The 24,248-nt window shown below is 51.1% G+C and overlaps 1 protein-coding gene across 6 annotated transcripts in view; it reads right to left on the bottom strand.

The window, feature by feature from the left end:
* Positions 1-11,674: 11,674 nt before the first annotated feature.
* Positions 11,675-24,248, bottom strand: part of EPS15L1 (epidermal growth factor receptor pathway substrate 15 like 1) — a 105,326-nt gene continuing 92,752 nt past the window's right edge. For 3 of the 6 annotated variants that reach the window (XM_020908656.2, XM_020908657.2, XM_070462399.1), the window contains 2 exons: positions 17,438-17,643; positions 11,675-12,293 (listed from right to left, as the gene is read on the bottom strand). In XM_020908656.2, the coding sequence (XP_020764315.2) occupies positions 12,147-12,293; positions 17,438-17,643 (353 nt within the window). In that variant the 3' untranslated portion in view covers positions 11,675-12,146. Of the gene's footprint in view, positions 12,294-17,437; positions 17,644-24,248 lie in introns of those variants that run through there. The other 3 variants (XM_020908658.2, XM_070462405.1, XM_020908659.2) reach the window with 3 other exon arrangements.

The raw sequence follows: 24,248 nt of genomic DNA, 5'->3' as shown, positions 1-24,248 counted from the left end.
GCGCGTGGGAAGTTAGTGGTCAACCGGGACAGTTTCAGTTGGGGAAGATGAAAAAATTGTGGCAGTGGTTGAACAACAATGTGAAGGTATTTAATGCCACTAAACTCTACACTTGAAATTGGCTAAGATGGTGAGTTTTAAGTTATGTGTATTTTACCACAATTTAATACATAAGCAAATAGGTAGGGCAATCAGAGTCATAACACAGAACTGACCTGTAGCCTCTTCGTCCCACAAACAGCAATTTTGCATCTCCTTTGCTAACAGTATTACCTTAGCAACAAACACACAGACAGGGTGAAAGTTCAAACCCTCTCTTCTGTTTTCATTAGGTAATTCTATATAGAATTCTAATTCATTGTAGAATTAGCTAATGGCTACAGTCCATGGGGTCGTAAAGAGCTGGACATGACTGAAGCAACTTAGCATGCATGCACACCAAGGCTCCTAGGAGAAAGTTACAGATGACAAACAATAGGAAAGGGTGTCCAGGACTCAGGGCTTGAACAGACTAATCCCAGCCTCTTGGGTAACAGGAGGAAGGTGATTTGGTGAGAACAGGGTCTGCTGTCATTTAACCAACCCCAGGTGGGAGGAATTTTTAGATCCAGTGTCACAGGCCCCACAGGCCCTCGGTGAAGGCAGGACCTAGATGAGAGTAGCTCCCTGAGTCTCACTGGCTGACTTCAGCCCTTCAGATGCCTTGCAAAATCTCCCATCTGTCCAGGGTCCCTGCAGCCCCCAAGAAAGTACACATGCCCAGGGGACCCCTCAGTCTGTTTTGCGGGGAGTCATCAGCCCATGACTGATGGAAAGCGCCTGCTTGTTTGCTCAGCCACGCTTCAGGAGAATTTTAGTTCAGGGAATACACATGGCAATGACCTAGGGTTTGGGGTACAGTGCCAGCAAGACAATGTTGTTCAAAGGGGCTGGTGTGGATGTGAGAGAGGCAGTCAGAGGCAGAGAAAAAGAATTGCTGGAAAACAAAAAGAGACTCACAGACTTAGATAACTTAAGCTTGCTGGGGGGAAAGATTAGGGAAGGGACAGTTAGGGAGTTTGGAATTGACATGTACACACTGCTATATTTAAAATGGGTAACCAACAAGGTCCTATAGCACATGGAACTCTGCTCAGTGTTATATGACAGCTTGGATGGGAAGGGAAGTTGAGGGAGAACAGATAGAGGTATGTTTGGCTGAATCCCTTCACCGTTCACCTGAAACTACCCTAACGTAATCAGCTACACCTCAATACAAAAGTATAAAAAAAAATTGCTGGAAACGTGACAAATGCCCTGCAGACAAACTATCCCCCAAAATGCCACATGCAGGGACTTCTCCCGAGCCAGGACACAGGTATGGGGAGCAGAGATAATGCTGTCATGGGTGACATATTCTATGTCTGAAGGGAGTCCCCCCTTCCACCCTCCCAGCTGCAAATCAGGTTCCTGTCACTTCCTCCATCAAATGAACCACCTTCCTTGGCCCAGTCAATGCTTGAGAGAGAGAGGGCAACTGGGAAAAGCTTACAACTCAAGAAAGTGGGATGAGGAATGGAAAGTGGGAGAATTCTCTCCCCATGTTGTTCTTGTTCAGCCACTAAGTCATGTCCTCCCTATCCCTCACTACACCCTGGAGCCTGCTCAAACTCACGCGAGTCAGTGACGCCATCCAACCATCTTGTCCTCTGTTGTCCCCTTCTCCTTCTGCCTTCAGTCTTGGCAGATCTATTTCTTTCCTGGGAGGGCCAGGCAGGGGAGGTAAAGTAAGCCTTGCAGATCAGAGAACTGTGACACAGGAGAAAGGACGATAGCTCTGTGGCCTCAAACAAGTGTCCTAAGAGAACTGGTCCTCGGGAAGGCTGAGCATCCCTGGGATTCTTCCTGGGCTGGAAGTGATCTGCTCTGTGGGAACGTCTCAGTCAAGGCCTCATGCCAGAGCTCATGCATTCCAGCTACCCAGGTTTAAGTGCAGGAGCTTGCTACACGTGAATGCCAAGCCATTTCCAGTAAAGTCTCATCATCAGCTATAAATATAACCACGGTTGAAGTGGTGACAAGCTCATAATACAAGTCCTATGGTGCCACAGATGGGCCATGGCATCTGGTCCCCCTTGAGTGGAAAGTCCCCTGGCCAAGCCTCCGGGTTAATGGTACCATCTTGGTTTCATATAAGACTGCCATTTTCCTGAATGGTGGCTGATAATGGACTTGGTATGTACAGGGTGTTCAGTCCACTTGAGCCCCCTTCTCTCCCAGGACCACAGAATCAGACAGAAAGTTAATGGCAGGGCTGGGTTTCCTGTCTTCTTCAACCCTAAATAATTTCTTTTAGAACAAGACTCCTGTAATAAGGAATAATATAGTAGCTTATTTTTAATATGGACAGAGTTACCTCTCAGCCTGTTCCTGGTAGTAGAACTAGGATACATACACCCTACTCTCAAAATGCAAAGCAATCACTATCGAAGCAGCCACAGCTTTAATAATAACCATGTGAATCAGTAATAACAAAACCCGCTACTACTGGCTGGGGGGAGGGGGAAATCGGGAGCTGTTGTTCCATGGTATAGAGTTTCAGTTTTGCAAGATGAAAAAGTTCTAGAGAGCTATTGCACAACAAAGTGGATGTACACAATACTACTGAACTGTACACTTGAAAGTGGTTGAGATGATAAATTGCATGTTACATGTTTTTTTTCCAAACCACAACTAGTAATAGAAAATAAAAAACACAACAACTACTACCACTCTGACTACCTTGAGCATCTAGAAGCTTCTGGATTCTCACTACAGCCTGTGGATTCTGCTGTGGATTCTCACAACAGCCCTGAGAGGTAGACGTTATTATCGCCACTTTACACCCATGAGGAAAAATGACTGCAGGGGTAAAACTGGCTTTCCAGGCTCATCCCACGACCAAGAGGGGAGCTGGATTTACACCAAGTCAGTCTGACTGCAAGGCTGTGTCCTCTCCAACACACCCATGGCCTCTGCATAGCTTCATGTCTTCTGTGGTTTCTCTCAAAGAAGAGAAATCATGGGACTCTTATCCTAGGATCTAGAACCGGAAAGGAATCAGAGTTCTGGTCTACCACGTTGTTCTCTTAGACCCAGGATCTCTACTTCCTTTGAAAAGTATGTTTACTGTGGAACAATGGCTACATCTTGTCTTGGGTCTTTTTTTGGCTCTTGGATTGGAAACTCTGCCCTTTGTCTTTAGTACAAAGAAACAGTATTCATAGCAGACCACTATCTCAAAAGTCCTTATGCTTCTGGTCTTTGGGAAGGCCTCTCTCTACCCTTGGTTGAAGTTAGTGTAGAAGAAAAACTGTTGGCAATTCAGTATTGTTCACTTACTAAACTAGTGTTTCTTATATAAGTTTGTTAAAGTTTATAAGATATATACACTTATTAATATATTTATATCAATATATTATTGCTATTGATATAATTATATTACTGATTTACATTACTTACATACTGTATTACATTATATGATATTACACTATATCATATGAAATGCATGTTATTTTTTTAATTTTTATTTATTTGGCTGTGTCAGGTCTTAGCTGTGGCACACAGGCTCCGGAGTACTGGACTCAGTGGTTGTGGTGCTTAGTTGCCCTGCAGCATATGGGACCTTAATTCCCCAACCAGGGATAGAACTTGCATTCCCTGCATTGCAAGTTGGAGTCTTTAAAAAGGAACGCATTTGAGTCAGTTCGAATGAGGTGAATGCACCTAGCGCCTACTATACAGAGTGAAGTAAATCAGAAAGAGAAAAACAAATGTCTTATATTTACACATATATGGGATCTAGAGAGATGGTGCTGATGAGCCTATCTGCAGAGCAGCAATAGGAACAGACACAGAGAATAGATGTGCGGACACAGTAGGGGAAGGGGAGAGCGGGACAAACCAAAAGCGCAACACTGAAACCTACACACCACCATATGCAAAAGAGACAGCCAGTGGGAATTCGCTGTGTGATGCAGGGAGCTCAAACCTAGGGAGGTCGAGGCGGTGATGTGTGACCACCTAAAGGGGTGGGATGGGGTGGGAGATGGGAGAGAGGTTCAAAAGGGAGGGAACACATATATACCTGTGGCTGATTCATGTTGATGTATGGCAGAAACTAACGCAATTTCGTAAACCAATTATCTTCCAATTAAAACAAATAAGTAAATAAGAAAAAAATTAAAAGATGGATTCTTAACCCCTGGACCACCAGGGAAGTCCCTAGTGTTATTTAAATTAATATTTCTCCCTTAGCTATCAAATCATTATCAAGAGTGGGCAAATTATTTTTAAATTTTTTACATTCCCATCAGCAGTGTATGGAATTTCTGGTTGTTTTACATTCTCGTCAATGTTTAACACTGTCAGTCTTTTTTATCTGACCACCTATATAGCACATGGCTTTAGTTTGTATTTCCTAAATCACTATCCTTGGTGAACATTTAAGCTTGTTTGACATTTGCACATCTTCCTTTGTGAAAGGTCTTTTTTTAAGTCTTTGACCCTTTTTTTATGAGTTGTTTGTAGGAGTGGTATAATATATTCTGAATACACATTTTTTTTTTGTCAGATATGGGCATTGCAAATGTTTTATTTCAGCCAGTTACCTTTTTATTTTTAATAACACCTTTGGTGGGATATTTTTTAAAACTTTATGCATGGAAAATATTTTATTTATTTTTATTCAGAAAATTTTTAAAAATATATTTGACATTTAACACTGGGTCAATTTAAGGTGTATAGCATGCTGATTTTATACATTTCTACATATTTTTCACTAAACTTTCTGTTTTGTATTGGAGTATAGTCAATTAACAATGTTGTGATAGTTTCAGGTGGAGAGGAAGTGACATATTTCTCTATTGTAATATGATTGCCATGGTAGCAATTAGCACATCTATCATATTACATAACGATCATTTATTTTGAGTGGTGGGAATTATCAAGTTCCAGTCTCTTAGCAAGTTTGATGATTATAATGCAATATGGTTGTCTACATGTGGACAAAACATCTTCAACAAAGATGAGGCTGGCAGGATGACATCCACTCCATTTTGTCCTTATACATGACCTGAGATCCTGAAGTATGTGCCTTTTTAGAGATCTGAACAATCATCTTAGGGACCCTGTAGCTAGAAAGGCTTCATTAGTTGCATGGTCTAAACTCCTCAGCCAAATGAGGAGACTGAGGTTGGGGGACCAAGGTCACGAAGCAGAGACCACACAGTACAGCTATCAGAAAGCAAATCAAAGTGAGATATTTAAAGACCTGCTAAAGACAAACACAACTGCAACCATGCAAGCCCACATCACGTAATTTCTTTGGAATACGCTCATGATAAGATCACATTTCCATTTCCCTCTATGTTTTTCCGACAACAGCTCATGATACAATTTGTACAGCTCCTGGTAACTTTTACAGGGGAAAATTTTGGGGAAAAAAAAGGACCATGTTTCAAAGGCACCAGATCTGATAAAGAGGCAGAAATATTTACTCCATTATTTCAAGAGGCAGATTCTTTGTTGCTCAGATACTTCCTGTTTTAAAAATAGCTTTCCACCACTGTTCCAGGACTAGAATGTCCTTTTAAATGAACTTGGCTTTGAAGATGTGATTTCATGTCATTGGAGCAAGTGTGTAGATAACCAATCATCCTTTGGTAAAATGCTGCTCAGACCAGCTACCCCGGCCCCTTGGGTTCCGGTCCGACCATAGCTGGAGCTGAGTCACTGGACCATGAAGGGGTGGGGAACCAGTTGCCATGGGTGGGAGCCTGGGGGGTGGTGCAGGGCGCATCAGCCCCTAAACACTCCCAAGCACCAGGGTGGTAAATTGATGATGCTGCAGAATCACGAGCTGCCGCCCATCTGACAGATGTGACTGGTAAAAGGAAGGTGTCAGTCTTGATTTAGGACCATGCCTGCCGGTTACGAGAGAAGGTCCCACAGGTCTTAGCTGCGTGCACTTGACCATGGAAGGGTGAAGTGATGTCATCACTGAACTGCTTTAAAGCACGTTTGCAGAGAGAGAGAGAGAAAGAAAGGGGTGGGTGAAGAGGAAGTGGCAAAATCCAGAGAGTGAGGCTAGGTGAAGGGAGTTTATTGTACTCTTCTCACTATTATGTTTGGAGATTTTTCACAACAAAGTTTTTCAAACTGGATAATCTTTGTTTTTCAGGAAAGGGTGTGAGTGTTCTCTGCCAAGGAAGAGGCTGAGCAAGAACCCACGGGAGTGTGAGTGGATTGGTGGATTTGAAGCTGGCTATTTACACAGCAGTTTTCCAGATGGTGCAGGGTAAAGAATCTGCCTGCTGCTGCAGGAGATGCAGGTTCAATCCCTGGGTGGGGAAGATCCCCTGGAGGAGGGCATGGCAACACGCCCTAGTATTCTTGCTCAGAAAATTCCATGGACAGAGGAGCCTGGCGGGTTACAGTCACAAAGAGTTGGACACAACTAAGCATGCACACACATGCAAATTTAGACATCAGGGGTGTGTGTGTGTGTGTGTGTGTGTGTGTACCTGGGGAAGAAGGAAACAGGGTTTTAAACTGGTTAAGGGGGGTCCCTTAACACCCCACTTACACCAAAGGACAGATCATCCAGACAGAAAAATAAGGAAACACCAGCCTGAAATGACACATTTCAGTTCAGTTCAGTTGTTCTGTTGTATCCGACTCTTTGTGACCCCAAGGACTGAGGCACGCCAGGCTTCCCAGTCCATCATCAACTTGCAGAGTTTACTCAAAATCAGGTCCATCAAGTTGGTGATGCCATCCAGCCATCTCATTCTCTGTCTTCCCTTTCTCCCACCTTCAATCTTTCCCAGCATCAGGGTCTTTTCAAATGAGTCAGTTCTTCCCATCAGGTGGCCAAAGTAATGGAGTTTCAGCTTCAACATCAGTCCTTCCAATGAACATCCAGGACTGATCTCCTTTAATATGGACTGGCTGGATCTCCTTGCAGTCCAAGGGATTCTCAAGCGTCTTCTCCAATACCACAGTTCAAAAGCATCAATTCTTTGGCACTCAGCTTTCCTTATAGTCCAACTCTCACATCCATACATGACTACCGGGAAAACCATAGCTTTGACTAGATGGACCTTTATTGGCAAAGTAATGCCTCTGCTCTTTAATATGCTGTCTAGATTGGTCATAACTCTTCTTCCAAGGAGCAAGTGTCTTCTAATTTCATGGCTGTAGTTACCATCTGCAGTGATTTTGGAGCCCCCCAAAATAAAGGCTGTCACTATTTCCGTTGATTCCCCATCTATTTGCCATGAAGTGATCGGAACAGATGCCATGATCTTAGTTTTCTGAATGTTGCGCTTTAAGCCAACTTTTTCACTCTCCTCTTTCACTTTCATCAAGAGACTCTTCAGTTCTTCTTCACTTTCTGCCATAAGGGTGGTGTCATATGAGGTTATTGATACTTCTCCCAGCAATCTTGATTCCAGCTTGTGCTTCCTCTAGCCCAGCATTTCTCATGATGTACTCTGCATATAAGTTAAATAAGCAGGGTGACAATATACAGCCTTGACATACTCCTTTCCTGATTTGGAACCAGTCTGTTATTCCATGTCCAGTTCTAACTGTTGCTTCCTGACCTGCATACAGATTTCTCAGGAGTAAGGTCAAGTGGCCTGGTATTCCCATCTCTTTAAGATTTTTACACAGTTTATTATGATCCACAGAGTCAAAGGCTTGTGGTATAGTCAATAAAGCAGAAGGTGATGTTTTTCTGGAACTCTCTTGCTTTTTTGATGATCCAACAGATGTTGGCAATTTGCTCTCTGGTTCCTCTGCCTTTTCTAAATCCAGCTTGAACATCTGGAAGTTTGTGGTTCACACACTGTTGAAGCCTGACTTGGAGAATTTGAGAAATTTGAGAATTTGGAGAATATTACTTTGCTAGTGTGTGAAATGAGTGCAATTGTGCAGTAGTTTGAACATTCTTTGGCATTGCCTTTCTTTGGGATTGGAATGGAAACATCCTTTCCAGTCCTGTGGCCACTGCTGAGGCAAAAATAAGGAAACACCAGCCTAAAATGACACATTAGACCAGAGAGATTTACAGGAAGTCACCTACATATGAACAAGTCATTCTGAGAGCATGTTTGTGAGTCTAATTAGTTCAAAGTTAGCCTAGGTACCCAACTAATACAATCAGCTGTACCATACTGCACTGTAGTAGGTTTAGGATATTTTTCACACAAATAGTACATAAAAGACAAACAAAAAAATAAGCACTTTTAACCTTACAGTACAGTACCACGGCTGACACACAGGGGCTGGCATCGAGCGAACAGGCAGGAAGAGTCACTGGCTGGAAGAGGGAGAGGAGGTGAGATGATGGAGCCGGAGGATCGTCAGCAACAGGAGTCGGAGGGCAAGCTGCGGTTTCCCCATGCCCGTGATTTCACTCACTCACGTTGCTGGCACAGATTCTGGCCTTGAAGTAAAGGTACTGGCTTCCCTGGTGGCTCAGGCGGTAAAGAACCTGCCTGCAATGCGGGAGGCACAGGAGACAGAGTTTGATCCCTGGGTTGGGAAGATCCCTTGGAGAAGGAATGGCAACCCACTCCAGTATCCTTGCCCAGGGAATTCTATGACAGAAGAAGCTGCTGGGCTCCAGTTCATGGGGTCACGAAGAGCTGGAAATGACTGAGTGACTAACACTTTCACCTTCACTACTGTACTCTACACAGTACTGTGAAGTACGTAAAGGCACAACCATCTGCAGAGAAGGCACGCACGTGACAATGAACACCAGACTCGTGAACTAACTTACATGACTGGACATGTGAACACACGTTTGCATTTTTTAAAAGTTCACAACTCGAAGTGTCCTAGGTAAGGGACCTTGAGTTTTGAGGAGTGGTCAGCTGTGAGCAAGGGCTTCCTCAGTGGCTCAGAGGTAATGAATCCGCCTGCAATGCAGGAGCCACAGGAGCTGTGGGTTTGATCCCTGGGTCGGGAAGATCCCCTGGAGGAGGGAATGTCACCCCACTCCAGTATTCTTGCCTGGAGAGTCCCATGGACAGAGGAGCCTGGCAGGCTACAGTCCATAGGGTCGCAAAGAGTCAGACATGACTGAAGTGACTTAGCATGCATGCACATGGCTCTGAGCACCTCCGGGAGAGGTGGCCCAGTCAGATCCCCCACCCCAAAGGATATAATGGGACGAACAGCATGGATTTTCAGATTTATTCCAATGGTTCTGCGGCAAGAAGAAAAAGCCTTATAAGGATTGCCTCCAGCCATGTTCTAGAAAGTGCTTCCTCTCCTAGAGAGGATTAGGGCCACATCAGAGGTTAGGAAGCCTACCAACCTCCCAGGAGGTACCAGGTCCCAGACCCAGATCACCTTCCACAGACACAAAGCAATCTCTCCCCCTCCAGGACCTCAGGGAGATTTACCAAGGCTTGCACTGTCCTGGTTGATCTCACTGACCTAAATCTATTATTAAACACTAGCTTATGGTTCACTTTCAGTCTCACAGAGTACCGCCCTGATACACGATGGTGCGACTGAACACCTGGGTCTGAAAAGCTGTGTTTCCAACACAAACCTCGCAGACTGGCAGCTCGGTGGTAAAGAATCCAACGCCAATGCCGCGACTACTGAAGCCTGTGCACCCAGAGCCTCTTCGCCATAAGAGAAGTCACCGCATTGAGAAGTCCCTGCACCTGGATGAAGAGTAGACCCCACTCGCTGCAACGAGAGAAAGCCCTTGCAGAAACGAAGACCCAGCACAGCCAAAAAATTAAAAACACCTGTCCCCAGGTGATGAGGGTCAACATCAATGGTAATGAAGCCGGTTGATGACATGGACTCAATACGATGTGACAAGAAGGGCGTTTCACCCCAGAGGCCCTCCCCAAACTTGTCACCCCAGAGTAACCATGAGGAAAACATGCACACGTCTCAACAGGAGACCACATACAAGACAGCAGACCACTCTGCACAACCGTCGAGGTCGTCAAAATCAAGGAAAGTCTTGGGCAACTATCTCAGGCCAGAGGCACCTAAGGAGACACAACAACCAAATGTCATGTGAAATACTGGGATAGAAAAAGGGGCATCAGGGCGCAAAACTTACATATGAGCCAGGTGTGTGTGCTCAGTCAGTCGTGTCCAATCTTTGCAACCCCATGGACTGTAGCCCACCAGGCTCCCCGGTCCATGGCATTTCCCAGGCATGAATACTGGAGCGGGCTGCCATGCCCTCCTCCAGGGATCTTCCCGACCTATGGATCAAACCCGCATCTCTTGTGTCTCCTGGATTGGCAGGCCGATTCTTTACACTAGTGCCACTTAGGAAGCCCCATGAATTGGGTGTAGACTTTAATTAATAATCATGTCCCAATACTGGGTTCCTTTGTTATAACAAACATACCAGCCTGAGGTAAGATGTTAAAAAGAAGTCATGAGGGGCTTATGGGAACTCTTCCTCTTCTCTTTGTGATTTTTCTGCACATCTAAAACTGGTCTAAAAAATTAAGTTTCCTAAAGTGCAAAAACAAGCAAAGAGATGCCTCTCTCAGAACGATTGCCTGGTTGGGCTAAAGCATCTGGGGTAGGAAGGGGGTTGTCAACAGCTGCCCAAGCTGAGGAAAGAAGGGGAGAAGACAGGGACTGGAGCCTAGAGACCCAGAGCATGTTCTGAAAAGGAACTTATCAAGAAAGGGCTTTTATGGGAATTCCCTGGGGGTTCTGTGGTGAGGACTCCACGCTTTCACTGCTGAGGGTGTGGGTTCAATCCCTTGCTGGGGAACTAAGATCCTGCAAGTTGTGAGGTTTGCGGAAAAACAAAAAGAGGGAGAGACAGAGAAGGGCTTTTAGGTAGCAGAGGGGCTCGGCCTGTGTGTGCCCTGCCATTTCCAGTAAAGGCTGCTTCTGACGTGGAACAGTCTGGGCCGCCTTAGTCCTGGAAAGGGTGTCTCACCCCCTTCCTGCCTAGTTTTAAGGTCAGGGTTTCTCTACTCCATTTCTCTGTGCTCAGGCTGCTCAGAGGCACACGTTTGGACCATCTTCACCTGAGAGATGTCGGCCTGGGCTGTCTTGTCTCCCTGGGGACGTAAGAGGCCCAGCAGAAAGCAAACGTGTGACAGCCTCAGCTACTCCGGATGTCATCCCAACAGTGATGTCCATGCTTCTGGAAGGTTCTAGGGGTTTCTTGGGACAGCATGCTGGTGGAAGTCTCTCCCTGTGTGACGATTCTGAGTATGGGTGCCTACTGAGGAGGCCCGGCCCACTGGCCTTGCTCCTTGCACAGACTGGACGGGGCTCCAGTGAACTGTACGGTGGGAATCTCATTTCAAATGGCAGCATGGTGACTGAGGGCCACCTGCCCTGCTTACAGGGCAGGGAGGTCACCGCCCACCATTTCAGAAGCACTCTGCAATCGGAGGTACAGGGCAACCTCTGAAAACTTCCCAAACTGGCTTTTTTTCTGTGGCCTCTGCTCAAACACTTAGAAATTTGTTTTCCCCCTTCAGCATGTGGGACCTTAGGTCCTCAACCAGGGATTGAACCCATGCCTCTGCACAGGCAGCATGGAGTCTTAATCCCTGGACTGCAGGGAACTCCTGCAGTCCATCATGTGTGGACCTTCATGCAAGGAAAACAGGTAAGTGGGAAAAAAAAAAAAGGATTCTTCTGTTTTTATATTAAAATATTTTATATTAATCATTCAAACTTAATTTTTATACAATGACTGCATACATCACCGGGGTGTCTGTCTGATAGGGGAGTCAGGGAGGCATCGGCTGGGTGTGCCCGGGTGTGAGCAGCAGGTGAGGGTAAGGAGACAGGCGCTTCCTCTGCTCGCCCCGTGCTTTGCCTGCCAGTTCCAGGAGGGAGGCGGGGGTGTCACAGCGAACAGGTGGGTCCTCGGCCTCTCCTCGGACCTCCCTCTGTTGGGGTGAACCATGTCTCCTCTTCCTGGGTGAGGCATCCAGTGCCCGGGGCTCTCTGACCAGCAAGTCCTTGACGTAACAGTGGCTGTGACTTGGGGATCACCAAGAGCGAGTGTGTGTGTATATGTAGGGATTTCCACGTCCTCTCCTGCCGCATGCCCAACCCCTGGCCATCCTGCCTCCGGGCACTTGAGAGTGGGACCGCACCTAGGCGGCAGGCATGTCGGCCTTGCTGAGCGCAATGGCCAGCTCCAGGTCTTCCTGCTCCTGCCGCCGCAGCCGCGCCAGCCTCTCCTGCTCCGCCTTCTCGCTCTCCCGCTTGGCCCATGCCAGCTGCTGCTCCTCATTGCCAAACTGCAAAGGAAAAACGGAGGGTGGGTTACACGGTCCCTGAAATGGTGCCTGCCTGCCAGCTGGCTGGGGCAGAGAGGATGTGGAGGTCTGCCATGGGGGGATTGCGGGTGTGGGGAAACGCCAGGCTGGGATGTGTTGGGGGGGGTGCCTGGTGTGCGGGGGGATGAAAACCAGGAAAAGCCAGAAGCTGCCTCTTGGTTGGGGATGCAGAGGGGACGCGCGTGCCCCAGTCCTGACCCCCAGTCTGGAAGGCGGTTACATGCACTGAGACACGTGGGGCTGAGTCTGACCTTAACCTCCACCTCCACCTCAGAGAGAAACCAGACGCCCCATCCCTGCTGGGAGCTGAAGCAGGCGGAGGCCAGGCATCAGATTAGGAACATTGAGAGACTTCTGGGGACACCACCCCCACCCCCCCGCCCCCTCCCGGCCTGGAGGAGGCTTCACCGGGGGGTGGGGGCGAGGACGGAGAAGCTCTACTGGGCCTCCTGTCGGGCTGTCAGGGGATGGCACGGGTGTCTCGAAGTAGCTGGGGAGCAGAGTCAGCTGAACCCCAAGGAGATGGGACGCCGAACCCGGGCCTCCATGACAGGCCATGATGCCTGGGCGAGAGGCGCTGGGGCTGGAGACTTCACATTCGAATAGATCTCTGAGTCTCCAACGTGTTCAGGGGCCTTGAGGCCAAACAAGATGACAGGGTCCCGAGATGCGGCAGCTCTGTATCAGCCATGGTCCCAGAGGCTCTGGGAGATGCTAAGAGCCACTTTGTACTTGAACATTCACAGGAGCCCTCGGCAATCACGCGGTCATTTGGTCCAGGAGTTTTTCATTCTTGGTGGTGGTGGGAGGGGGGAGGGTGGGGGTCCTTTTCCAAAAGGTGCAACTTTAAAAAAAATTTCTTTAAACAAGGGAAGAAACCGTTTTGATCCCAAGATGATGGTTTAGTCGCTAAGTCGTGTCCATCTCCTGCGACCCCATGGAATGTAGCCTGCCAGGCTCCTCTGTCCATGGGATTCTCCAGGCAAGAATTACTGGAGTGGGTTGCCACTTCCTTCTCCCGAGATGGGTAATTTCAAACTATTCAAGCAATGGACTTCCAGCTCTATGTAAAGGAAAGCCAGACGTCACATGCTCTCCCCCTGGCAGGAGTCCCCAGCCCCAGAGGCCCCCACCCCCACCCCCGTCACTGTGCTCTGTCTCCAGGTGAGGTGCCTCCGGCACCGGTGACCCCCAGCAGAGCTGCAGCCCGTTTGGGCCCCTAGGCTGCCTAGGTCAGCATCTCTCCTCTATGTGGAGAAGTCAGCTGAACCCTAAGGATCTGGGACAGTGAACCCACGAGCCCCAGAAAGGAGCTAAGATTTTCCCAAGGTCACTCCAGGGACAAGCAAAGTGGGGCAATGGAACTGGCTGTTTGTTAATGTTTCATGACCTGACCACTAGTCTTGGGGTGATGGGGCCAGACAACGGGGACTGGGCAGGGGAAGGCTGGCCTGGGGGAGCCTGGTTTGGAGCCAGGTGTGGCCCCGAGGAGGGGGAGGAGATGGGACAGCCCAGAAGGCCTCCCTCCATCTGTCTGGGGAGCCAGGCAGGGGTAGATGAGGGTCAGTGTGAAGAGGAGCCGCCCTCCGGGCACAAAGGTCAAGTCCTGGTTTCTTAGAGAAATGGCCCAGAAAAACACTCAGGGATCAGCTGGGTCTCCAACTTGGTCTCTTGAAAGCCAGTCCCCGCCCCTCGTATTTCCACCACTGGCCACAGATAACGGCCCTCCCCTCCCCCACCTTTGGGGAATTTTCCAACACCTCTTCAGGAGAAAAACAAGGAAAGAACAACAAATGCTGATGGGAACGACTCCACGGTGCCGCTGACAGCGGTGGGAGGGGGACAGGCAGCTAGGCGGACAGGGGACCTCGCCCTCGCCAGCCCGGAGGAGCAGGCGGGCAGCGGAGGGCCAACGAGAAGCAGGGCCCGCACCTCGGTGGGGCCTGCTCAGCCCGGGAACCTCCTGCTCCAGGAGTCTGTGAGTTCAAAGCAAATGTGCTGACGGGAACATTCTAGATGCCTTCGGGGAGGACTCGTTGGAGGCGAGCTTAGGCTCCAGGTTGCAGACTCACAGCGGGCACACAGTCGGAGGCAGACTGAAGGCAGCGGCTTCTCTGTGGCTCCCTCCGCGTCTTGAATCAGCGGCGCATCCCCTCTGGGCCCTGGCGGCGGCCCGCGCCCAAGCCATGCCCTGGTCCTCCACCCGGATGCGTCAGGTGCGTCACGCGGCGGCCCTAACACCTGCGCGCACAGGGCTGCTCGGCGAATGGCCAGCTCCGGTTCCTACTTTACTCATGACGGCGAGGAGCCGAGGCGACCCGGCAGGTCGTGAGGACTCTGCCCCCTTGAGACACCTCACACAGCAGGGCCCGATAGACTCTGGGTGGGTTGATTTTGGCGGCCTTTCCGTGGAAATCTGAGGGTCAGAGCCCTCCGCACGTGAAGTAATAGCACCTTTCCTCCACGGGGATGGACAACGTGTGCGCCCCGCCTGCTGTCACCATGCGTGGGGACGCTTCTCGCCGCTTCCCGTCAGCTCGCTCATCCTGCTGTTGAAAACGCATCCAACTCGTCTGACGAGGCAAAGCGCAACTTATCCCATCCAATATTTGCTCTTAATGCAGACTTCCGAAAGAAAGCGCTGTTTGGTTCACCTAGAAATACGACTTCCTCATAAAACACATTTGCCTGAGACAGAAAAGGCTCGTTTTAAAAGAAACACCAGAGAGGCTTCCTCTGAGCCGCTACAAGCACAAGAAACCCATTGATGGAGACTCGGGGTCTGTAAATCAGAGGGTTCCAGAGAGGTAGCGCTGGGGCGCCAAGGGGGCGGGGGAGCGGGACTGGGTACTAGCGTGACACTGGCTTCCCTGACCGCCAACGCGGACCAGGCTGCCTCGGCATGGGTTCACAACACGTCCTGCCAGCATGCTTAGAACGTCTGATCTTAAGAGTCACGTTGCCAGGCTGCTGGGCACTCTGCGTCTCCCCTAGGAAGCTCAAGTACACAGACTCGAGGAACCAGCTTTGGCCTTCTTTGAGTTGGCACCTATCCCTCAGGTCCAGTGAACAAAGACACCATCAGGCAATGGACCAAGTCCCTGGACGCCACGAACATGAAAGACACTCCCCAGAGGTGGGGCAGTTCTGTGTGACTGAGGGGACAACACAAATCAGCTAGGTGTCCTGCCTTCCCCCACCTCCCCACATCGCAAGGGGCTGAACCTCGCAGTCAGCTGATTTCCCCCTGGGAAGACTGGGGTGTCTGAAGTGGGAAAGGTGATTTTAAACACAAGACAGCAGGGCTGCAGACTGAGTGCAAGTCTTATCAGTCACGTCCGACTCTTTGCAACCCCAGGGACTGTAGCCCGCCAGGCTCCTGTGTCCCTGGGATTCTCCAGGCAAGAATACTGGAGTGGGTTGCCATGCCCTCCTCCAGGGGATCTCCCCAACCCAGGGATCAAACCCAGGTCTCCTGTAGTGCAGGCGGTTTCTATACCGCCAGAAAACGGGCAGAACCCAATTCCTCGCCTGGAACTGAGGGTGACTCAACCCCGCGGGTGTTTTAAAATAGGAAGTTAACAACTGTGCTGAAATGCCCAGAAATGATGAACTAAATGATAATTTGAAATTTGGGGGGTAAAAAAAAAAAGTGTTCCAAAAACCAGCCATTGGGGGCAGGAGGGGGACTGTAAGAAATAAAACTGTGCATTTCAGAGACAAAACAATCATTTCTTCAAACTGCTGTTCAGAATCCACTTACCCTTCCCCCCTACCCTAAACACAGTACCCGAGTCACATGTGAATAGCTGTTTTTTTTCCATCAGTGTTTCTTTTTTTTTTTTAACCAAAAAATAGAAGCAGTGCTATTCAAGAAACTGTAGATAAAGCGGGTTTTGTTTCTGGCTTTTATTTAACAATATCACCATTTGTATATATCCAGTGTGCACTGGCTGTCAACAAAACCAGGCCAACTGCAGTTGTAAAATATTTACAGGTTGCCAAGAGCCAGGAACGTGTCAGCATCTTGGGCGATTTCAATAAGCCACAGCCTAGCTGTGCATGAGCTGGATCTAACATGAATCAGGCGTGCGCTGGGCACTGGAACGGCAGTGCTTGCTTTAAGACAGACATTCTAGGAGCTGAAGCATCTATAAACAATACACATCACACCTAACGAGGAAACAAGGTACTCTGTCAAACCGAGCGAAGAAAGCCTTCTTAAAAACAACATTAGGAGCGCAACAGACGGGGAAACTGATTCTGGGAAGACAACGTCTGAAGCTCTCTGAGAACAAGACCTTTGGGTACTCATGAGGGTGCTGAAAGTACACTAACATGAAAGTCTTTTACAGCCTGGAATCTTTTTTTCAAACTGAGACACAGAGCCAGGCTTTCAAAATCCCCGGGTTAGCTTCTGAAAAGACATTTCACTCTGCTAAACGGCTTTCTGAGTTTTGGTTTTGTTTTTTTTTTTTTCTCTCTGCACAAGGAAGGGGCTTCAGAGTGGCTGTTCTAGGTTGCATTTCAGTTTTCTCCATAGCTGATAAAAAGTTTTTTTAAAACAAATCAAACTGCTTTCCCTTGGTGTGACCTGCCTGGATCCTTGCTGCCCTAAACGGGGACCGTGAGAACTCTTGCACAGAGACTTTTTTAGGACAGCAGCACCCAGATGTAACTTTAGCGATCTTGTTTTCATACTTCAGAAGTGTTTGACGTGGTGGCTTCCCCTCACCTCCCAAAAAAATGAACGAACACAAAAGCCTCTGGGCAACAGAACTACTACAGAGAATCTACCATGAAAGATAAAGAAACAGGCATTCTGGGCCATCCTGCCGGAAGGAAAATGCATCCTCATCACAGAGTATCCAAACCAGTGCTCTCTTTTTCTTTTATTGAGAAACCATTTTTTTCTTACAGCAAGCAGCAGTACAGAATAAATAACACGGGTGATGGCGTGAGGTTCCGGGAGACTTGGGCCAGGAGGAGGTTTGCCATTTGAAAGAGACAAATAATAATAATAATAATAAATGATAACCCCAAGGAAGCTGCAAGCGGAGCAGGGGGAGGAAGGGATGGCACGGAAGGCGGAGAACTCAACTTACAGAGGTGAAGTCTGCAAAGCCCAAAGAGGAGGCTTTAGAAGGTTTAGCTGAAGAGGAGGGAGCAAATGGATCTTTTCCACTAAACGGGTCCCCAAACCCCTTTTTATTTTGGAACGGGTCACTGCTGTCGGCCCCAAGTGGCTGGAATGGATCAGGGGGTTCGGTAAAGTCTGCAGAACCAAGCTGGCTTACGGGTGTACTTTTACCTAGAAAATTTAGGAGAGAAAAAAAAAGGAGAAAAAAAAAGAAGAAGAAATTCAAGTTACTGACCAGGGACAGAACAAGGGTCCTGACTGAGGAGCCGGGTGCCAGCTCCCTGGGAAACTCTATCCTTCCCTTGGAAAGAGCTGGAATGTGGCTTGTGGGACGGACTCCGGGGGGAATCGGTGTGGGTCTCCGCTTTCCTCTCCCTTTATCCCGGAGGCTTAATGGTTTTGTGGGCGGTCCTAGAAAACCACTTCAGATGACCCTTCTCCCCTCCCCATCCACCACAGCTAAAATTTACATCATCTTTAGAAAGCTCACATGCAGGCGTGTTTCAAAGTGATTCATTTTAGCAGGGCAACACATTCACGATCACACGGAGTTTTTACAAAGTCATGGTCGAGCAGAAAAAGATCAACATAAGAGCCCAACAATTAAAAAAAAAAAGGGTGGGGGATTACTTGCAACTAAACAGGAAGGATGGGGAATTAGTTTCACAATGTGATGTGGAGTTAGCCATGTTAGTGGTGAGGATCTGTATGCAGCTCACCAGACAAACCCACTTGGCCATCCTGGGTTTAAATTCGTCCTGGGTTGAAATTCATTTCCGGCTCCTGGGTCTGTCCCTTTGGCTTCAAGGGGCAGGCTTTGGGATTTTGTGGGCTCTTGCCGAGAGGGCGGCTCTGAGAGGCCCAGGTCCCAGCAAGGCAGCTCTCCATGAGGACACGGGAGACAGGTGTTTAGAATGGGTGGGAAATGAGGCTGTGAGGCTACACTTGGGGGGTGTGGCCCAAGGACGAGGGGCTTCTCCTGGCAAGTCCTGCCGACATGTCAGAACCATCCATGAACAACCAGACCCCTCTCCGGGCCTGTTTGGCAAGGGGGGCCCACCAGATGAGCCTCCAGGATCTGCTGGGTTTGGAGGCCAGGTTCCTGCCTGATACCATTCATTTGCCCAACAGCTGCCTGGGTTACTAAGGTACCCAGGGGGTGAGACAGTCAATTCGGGAGCTCTGTGTCCAACGGCATACTTAACATGATTCTGATCTGTTAACTGAGTTGCCCATGTTTTGCTCTTGCAATTCTAAAACTAATGTGCGAGAAGCCAAAAGCCTAGGGCCATACTCCATACAGAACCCTGGACACCAGCTGCATGTCCAGAGGCAGGCCCTGGCCCTGAGTCACGCCTGACCTGTCTGCGGCGCCTTAGCCCAGGGCACCTGCCTTCCCACCCTGCTGGCCTCTGCCACGCCACCTGCCTGCACATCCGTCTCCATGCCCAGCTCCAAGACCACGCTCTCTGACGCTGCTTCCTAGGGCCACATTTCTGAGGGTCCCCAGGGGTCCCTAAGGACTTCTGCCTGTCCCCTTGCATTCTGAGATCCAGGCCAGGCCCAGTGCCTCAGGCCCAGCTGGCCTATTTCTGTCTGGGAAGTGGGCATGAAGGGTCAGGGGTCAGAGCCCATGACTGATGCCCTACTGCGGGCACAAGCAGGGCTCTGCACACCTGGGGCCTGTGACAACCTGACCTCAGGCCCCTCTGGATACATGAGTTTTTTTGTCACTTGACACAGCAGCTGGGCGGCCCTAAGGTACAAAGGCCGCCCCAACTCCGTCAGTTCATTCCGAACCTCGAGTCACCAGAGGTGTGGTTCTGCCCCCAGGAGAGCCCACGGAGAAGAGACGGGGCGGGGCCCACCAGAAGCGTCGGTGAAAATCCCCAAACCCCCTCCCACCTGAGCTGGGACTTCTGGGTGGGCGGGTGACGCCAGTAGTGTGGCTGGGATGCAGAGGCCCCGAGCCACACCCGCCCCCGAGAGCAGCCGCTGGTTTCTGTCTGCATGTGTAAGGAAACGCTGAGAGTCTTGACTTTCTGAGGCTCGCACAGGGCTCTTGAGACACAGGCAGCTCTGCACCCAGCTCTCCGTCACCTCCTGAGGCTGCATCAGAGGACTATGCCTGTGCCCATGGCCTCATGGGGGCCCCCGTGCTGACCTCTGACCTTCCCAGGCTCTTACTGTCACAAACAGCACAGCCTCGCCCACATGTGTCTATTTATAGGAGACGTTCCCTGGTGGCTCAGATGGTAAACAAGCTGCCTACGAGGCAAGGGACCCGGGTTCGATCCCTGGATTGGGAAGATCCCCTGCAGAAGGAAATGGCAGCCCACTCCAGTACTCCTGCCTGGAGAATCCCATGGACAGAGGAGTCTGGAGGGTTACAACAGTCCATGGGGTTACAAAGAGTTGGACACGACTGAGCGACTTACACTTTCACACACTTTCTGGAGGTGGGGCTATGGGTCGGGGAGGCGTGCCCACTGCAGCCTGACCTTTCTAGTACCTGCCCCAGGCTCCGACAGGTGACACCCTGACTTAGAAGGGAGGGGAGGGGGAAGGCTGCAGGCTTGGGGAGGCTGTAGGAGTTTCCCAGTGGCCACAAGTCAGGTCACAGTTAACCACGAGGCTCAGTGGGCCAGGCGAACTTCTCTCTGCCGAAACCCCAGGGTGGGCCCCACCTGCTGGAGCAGGGACACTTCCCCAGAAGGGAGGGGCCCAGCCCACTGCGCAGGGTGGTGGGAATTAGGGCCCCTCTTCCCCAGGGCAGCTGGCTTGTTCAAGTGAAGTCCTGGGGGCTGTGCCCACACAGTACCTCCGTACAGGCCAGGTTCTCTCCTTCTGGCCCCTCCTCTCCTATTTGTGACAGAGCCACAGACTTCGGGCGGCTCCCCCTCCAGCACCAAACGCTCCCCCGAGCTGTCTGCCTGGCTGTTGGCTTTGCTCTCCCTCCTAGACCTCAGGCCCCTGGGCTTCAGACAACAGGGAGACCTGATCTGGGTGCCGGCCTGAAGAGCCACCTCCCCCAAGCCCACCTTCCACAGCAGCCTACTCCCTGGCCCAAGGGATGAGCTGAAGGCTGAGCGTGGGCCCCCGGGCCGGCACCGCAGGCAGAGGAGAGCCTCTCTTCGGAGGCGAGCAGGCAGCCTGGCCCGCAGCTCGTCAACTCCAGGCCGTAGAGCCAGGAGCAGTGACTGAATGGGAAGCCAGGCAGATCACGGGGGTCCCTGGGCAAGGAGGAGGGTGGGCGTGAGCCCCGGGAGCTCGGGTCCCCACAGTGGCACCACCCCCTGAGGCAAGTGGTCCTCGCCTCTCCCGGGTCCCCGGGAACCGCTCCTGCCACAGCCCCTGGGCAGCGCACTCTCTCAGCTTCCAGCCCCGCGGGCCCCCCGCGCTCAGAGCTGCGCCGACTCTGCTGAGCTCTCCCCAGTGCTTTGGGAGCACCCACCCCAGCCCCGGGCATCCCGCCCCGGCCCAGCGCAGTGCCCTGCGCTCACTGCTGCCCAGGCAGGAGCGCCCCTCCCCACGTGGGTGCCGTGCACGCAGAGGCCACCCTCCCCACTTCTGGCTCAGACACCGCTGCAGCCCTCGTCATGCTGTCTTTAGGTCACTCGCCGTGTATTTTCTCTCTTGCCCAAGAGAACACGAGCTCCAGAAGGCAGAGCGCTTGGCTGCCCACAGCTGTGTCCCAGCTTCACAGACCGCTCTGCTGACAGAGCTTTCTAACATGCAAGCTCCACCGTGGCGAGCTCGGAAAGCCCCCACAAAACCCTTCCCCACCTCGTCCTGAGCCGTACCTCGCTCCCCCAGGACCCCAGCCCCAGGGCTTCTCTCCAGACAGTCCCTCTGCCTTAAGTGCCTGGGACCCACCATCTCCCCAGGCCTGTGTTCAGCCCTCCTGGCCCAGCCCTGGGCAGGGAGTGGGCTGTGGACCCCTGGAAGATGGGGAGGAACATGGCAACCACCCCCTCGAGCCTCAGCTTCCTTTTCCATGAAATGGGGTTGTGATGGGATGAACTGATCCCCCACCCCCAATTCATTATGCTCAGGTCCTCTCCCCCGGTACCTGAGGATGTGGCTGTCTTTGCACATGGGATCTTTGCAGAGTAATCAAGTTAGAGTGAGGTCCTCTGAGTGGGCCCTAATCCAACAGGACTGGTGATCTTGGGAGAAAAGAGGACAGTAGGACACACAAATGCACAGAGGGGAGACCGTGGGAAGGCACGGAGTGGGCACCGTCTACAAGCCAACCAGAGCAGCCTCAGGAGAAACCAGCCCAGACCACACCTTGATCTCAGACTCCCAGCCTCCACAGCTGTGGACTGTCCATTTCGGCCATCTCAGCTGCCCAGGCTGCGGTATGGTGGCCCTAGGATACTCAGGCGGGGTAAAAGAGCGTCAGCGCGCCACCACCGCCAGAGCTGGGGTCAGCCCCTGAGGGGGCTGTCTGCTTTTGTAAATCACCTTTTGCTAGTCTGCCAACGCCAGGCTGGCGTAGCTCCAATACCCAGAGGTCAGGACAGCTCCACCCCACCATGAGCTCCACGAGGAAACTGAGAACCCTGCCTGCGGAGTTGCTCAGATGCCCCCCGAGCAGTGCTGCTGGGTGGGTGTGTGCAGCCCCCGGGCAGGGGTGGCCTCCGCTTGAACTGCCGAGTTCCCTGCACTGGCCCCCCCCCCCCCCCAATCAGGCTCCCTCAAACACTCCATGCAACCTCCCCCTGCCACGGTGGAGCAGCGCCACAGCCCAGGCGTGCCCCCCTAGAGAAGAGCCCCCCCCCGGCAGGGTACACCCTGACGCAGACCTTGCCTCGCTTTCCAAACCCCAGGGGGTGGCGTCACCAAAGGCTGACTGTGAATACAGACAGGATCCTGAGTGGCCCCTGTGCCGGGTGCCCCTGGGACACCTGCAGCCTCCCCCGGCCCCAAGGGACGGGCCCTCAGCTGCCAACCGATCCAGTGAACGCGCCTCTGCCGGGGCGCCCGGGGGATGGCCTCCTAAGGCACGGGCACGCTGGCCTCGGCGGGCACGGTCCCTGCCGCCCGGCCGCCGCGGTCTCCCTCCCACAGGTACCGCCACCAGGCAGACCCCCGTGCCGTCCAGCACGGCAAATGTCCACGCACGCCTAACAGCGTCGGCTGACCCCAGCCAGGCCCTGAGAGTGACCACAGCAGTGCACATGTTCAAATACGCCATCACCCACTTCTGTGCCACTTTTTTTTTTTTTTTTTTTAAATTAAGAAGAGCTTCTTCCCCTGATTTAGGGGATTTTTTTTTTTAATCACTTTGGGGCCAGGGGCTGGGGGTGGGGGGCAGTTAAGAATCCAGCCGGCAAGAATGTCAAGCTGAGGTTTCTAACAAGCACGGAGATGATCGGGGAGATCTTGAACGGAGGCACTCACACCCAAGAACGGCCCAGGGCCTGGTTTTGCTCGGCTGCCGAAACCGTTGTTATTTAGAAATCATGACTGTGTTAATACGAAACCAGGGCACATCAACTGCTCCTGTTTTGGAGTGGTGGTGGCGGGGGGGAAACGGTTTTTTCTCGGTTATCTGTTTTTGTGCTCGGGCATCGAGGCTGAGTTATCGGACCAGACACGTGCAAAACTGGTGGCCTCCCAGCTTCGGCCTGACACGACGCTCCTGAACAGAGAAGCCTTTCACAAAAGACACCCTTGCCCTGACTGCCCTTGGTCCACAACACTTCCCACTCTGAGCCCCCGTTTATTTTTAGCAGCTACACTTTTCATACATTCTAGGGCTGGTTCCTGCTTTTATGTAACCACTTCTGCTAAGTCCTTAATTGTTTTTTTCTGAAGTGGTGCTCATATTAAACGTGACAGGGTAACTCAGTCTGCCTCCGTGCCCCTGGGTAGACCTGCTGCCCACTTTTACACCTTTCTGTGGCTCCAGGCACCAAGAGTGAAGGAAAGAGGCTTGTCTGGGGCGTGTTTCAGAGAAGAGAACACAAATCTTTTTTTTTTTCCCTTAAATTTTGGTATAAAACTAATAACCAGGATGACACCTGGCCTGTCATTCCTAGACATCTGCCCAGGGCAGGGAGGCCTGAGTGGACGGGAGGATGTAACTGCAGACAGACAGATAAAGACCCTCCCCCAGCCCGGGGCTGGAAGCTGCTGCTGAGACCCCAGTGACTCCCCAGCACTCAGAGGAGGTTTCATTACCAGGGTGGGGGAACCAAGGTTGAAGACAGGACAGAATAGGGCTTATTTGAAACCGCAGCAGTTTCAGCAGCTACCCTAGCGGTGCACCGAAACCGCACACAGGACAGCCTTGAGCAAAAACAATATGAACCTGATGGTTTACCACGGTGTGTGCTGTTAAAAAAAAAACCCTGGTGGCCGGCCCCACCCTGGCAGCAGTGTCTTTAATTCTCCTGCTTCTGAACTTTCCGAGACCAAGAGGGCCCCCAGCACCCAGGATCGGGGAGCGCAGGCCGGGGGGCGCTAAGCCCCGCCCCGACCTCTCCCTCCTAGCTTCTCTGGGAAGGTCTCCGCCCGGAGAGTCGGCAGGGAGGGGAGAAAACGATGGAATACAAACCCCCCCACGACTCAGAAATGTGAACACTGAGGGGAAGGCAGGCTCTCCTGCTTGAAAACTTTTACCCTGAAGGAGAGTTTAACAGGTTTGGGTGACTTGTGGGGGCGGGGTCTTGATAAATCAGATGAATAGAACATAATCAAAAATAGACGTGAGCCAGAGTGTGTGTTTTCATCCCGACCAGATAGCGGCTGGGTTCTATTTATAA

This window comes from Odocoileus virginianus, chromosome 3 (assembly GCF_023699985.2).
Source record: "Odocoileus virginianus isolate 20LAN1187 ecotype Illinois chromosome 3, Ovbor_1.2, whole genome shotgun sequence".
Classification (NCBI taxonomy): domain Eukaryota; kingdom Metazoa; phylum Chordata; class Mammalia; order Artiodactyla; family Cervidae; genus Odocoileus; species Odocoileus virginianus.
Note: the sequence above shows the minus strand (reverse complement) of the source record. Positions and strands in the feature narration are given on the sequence as shown.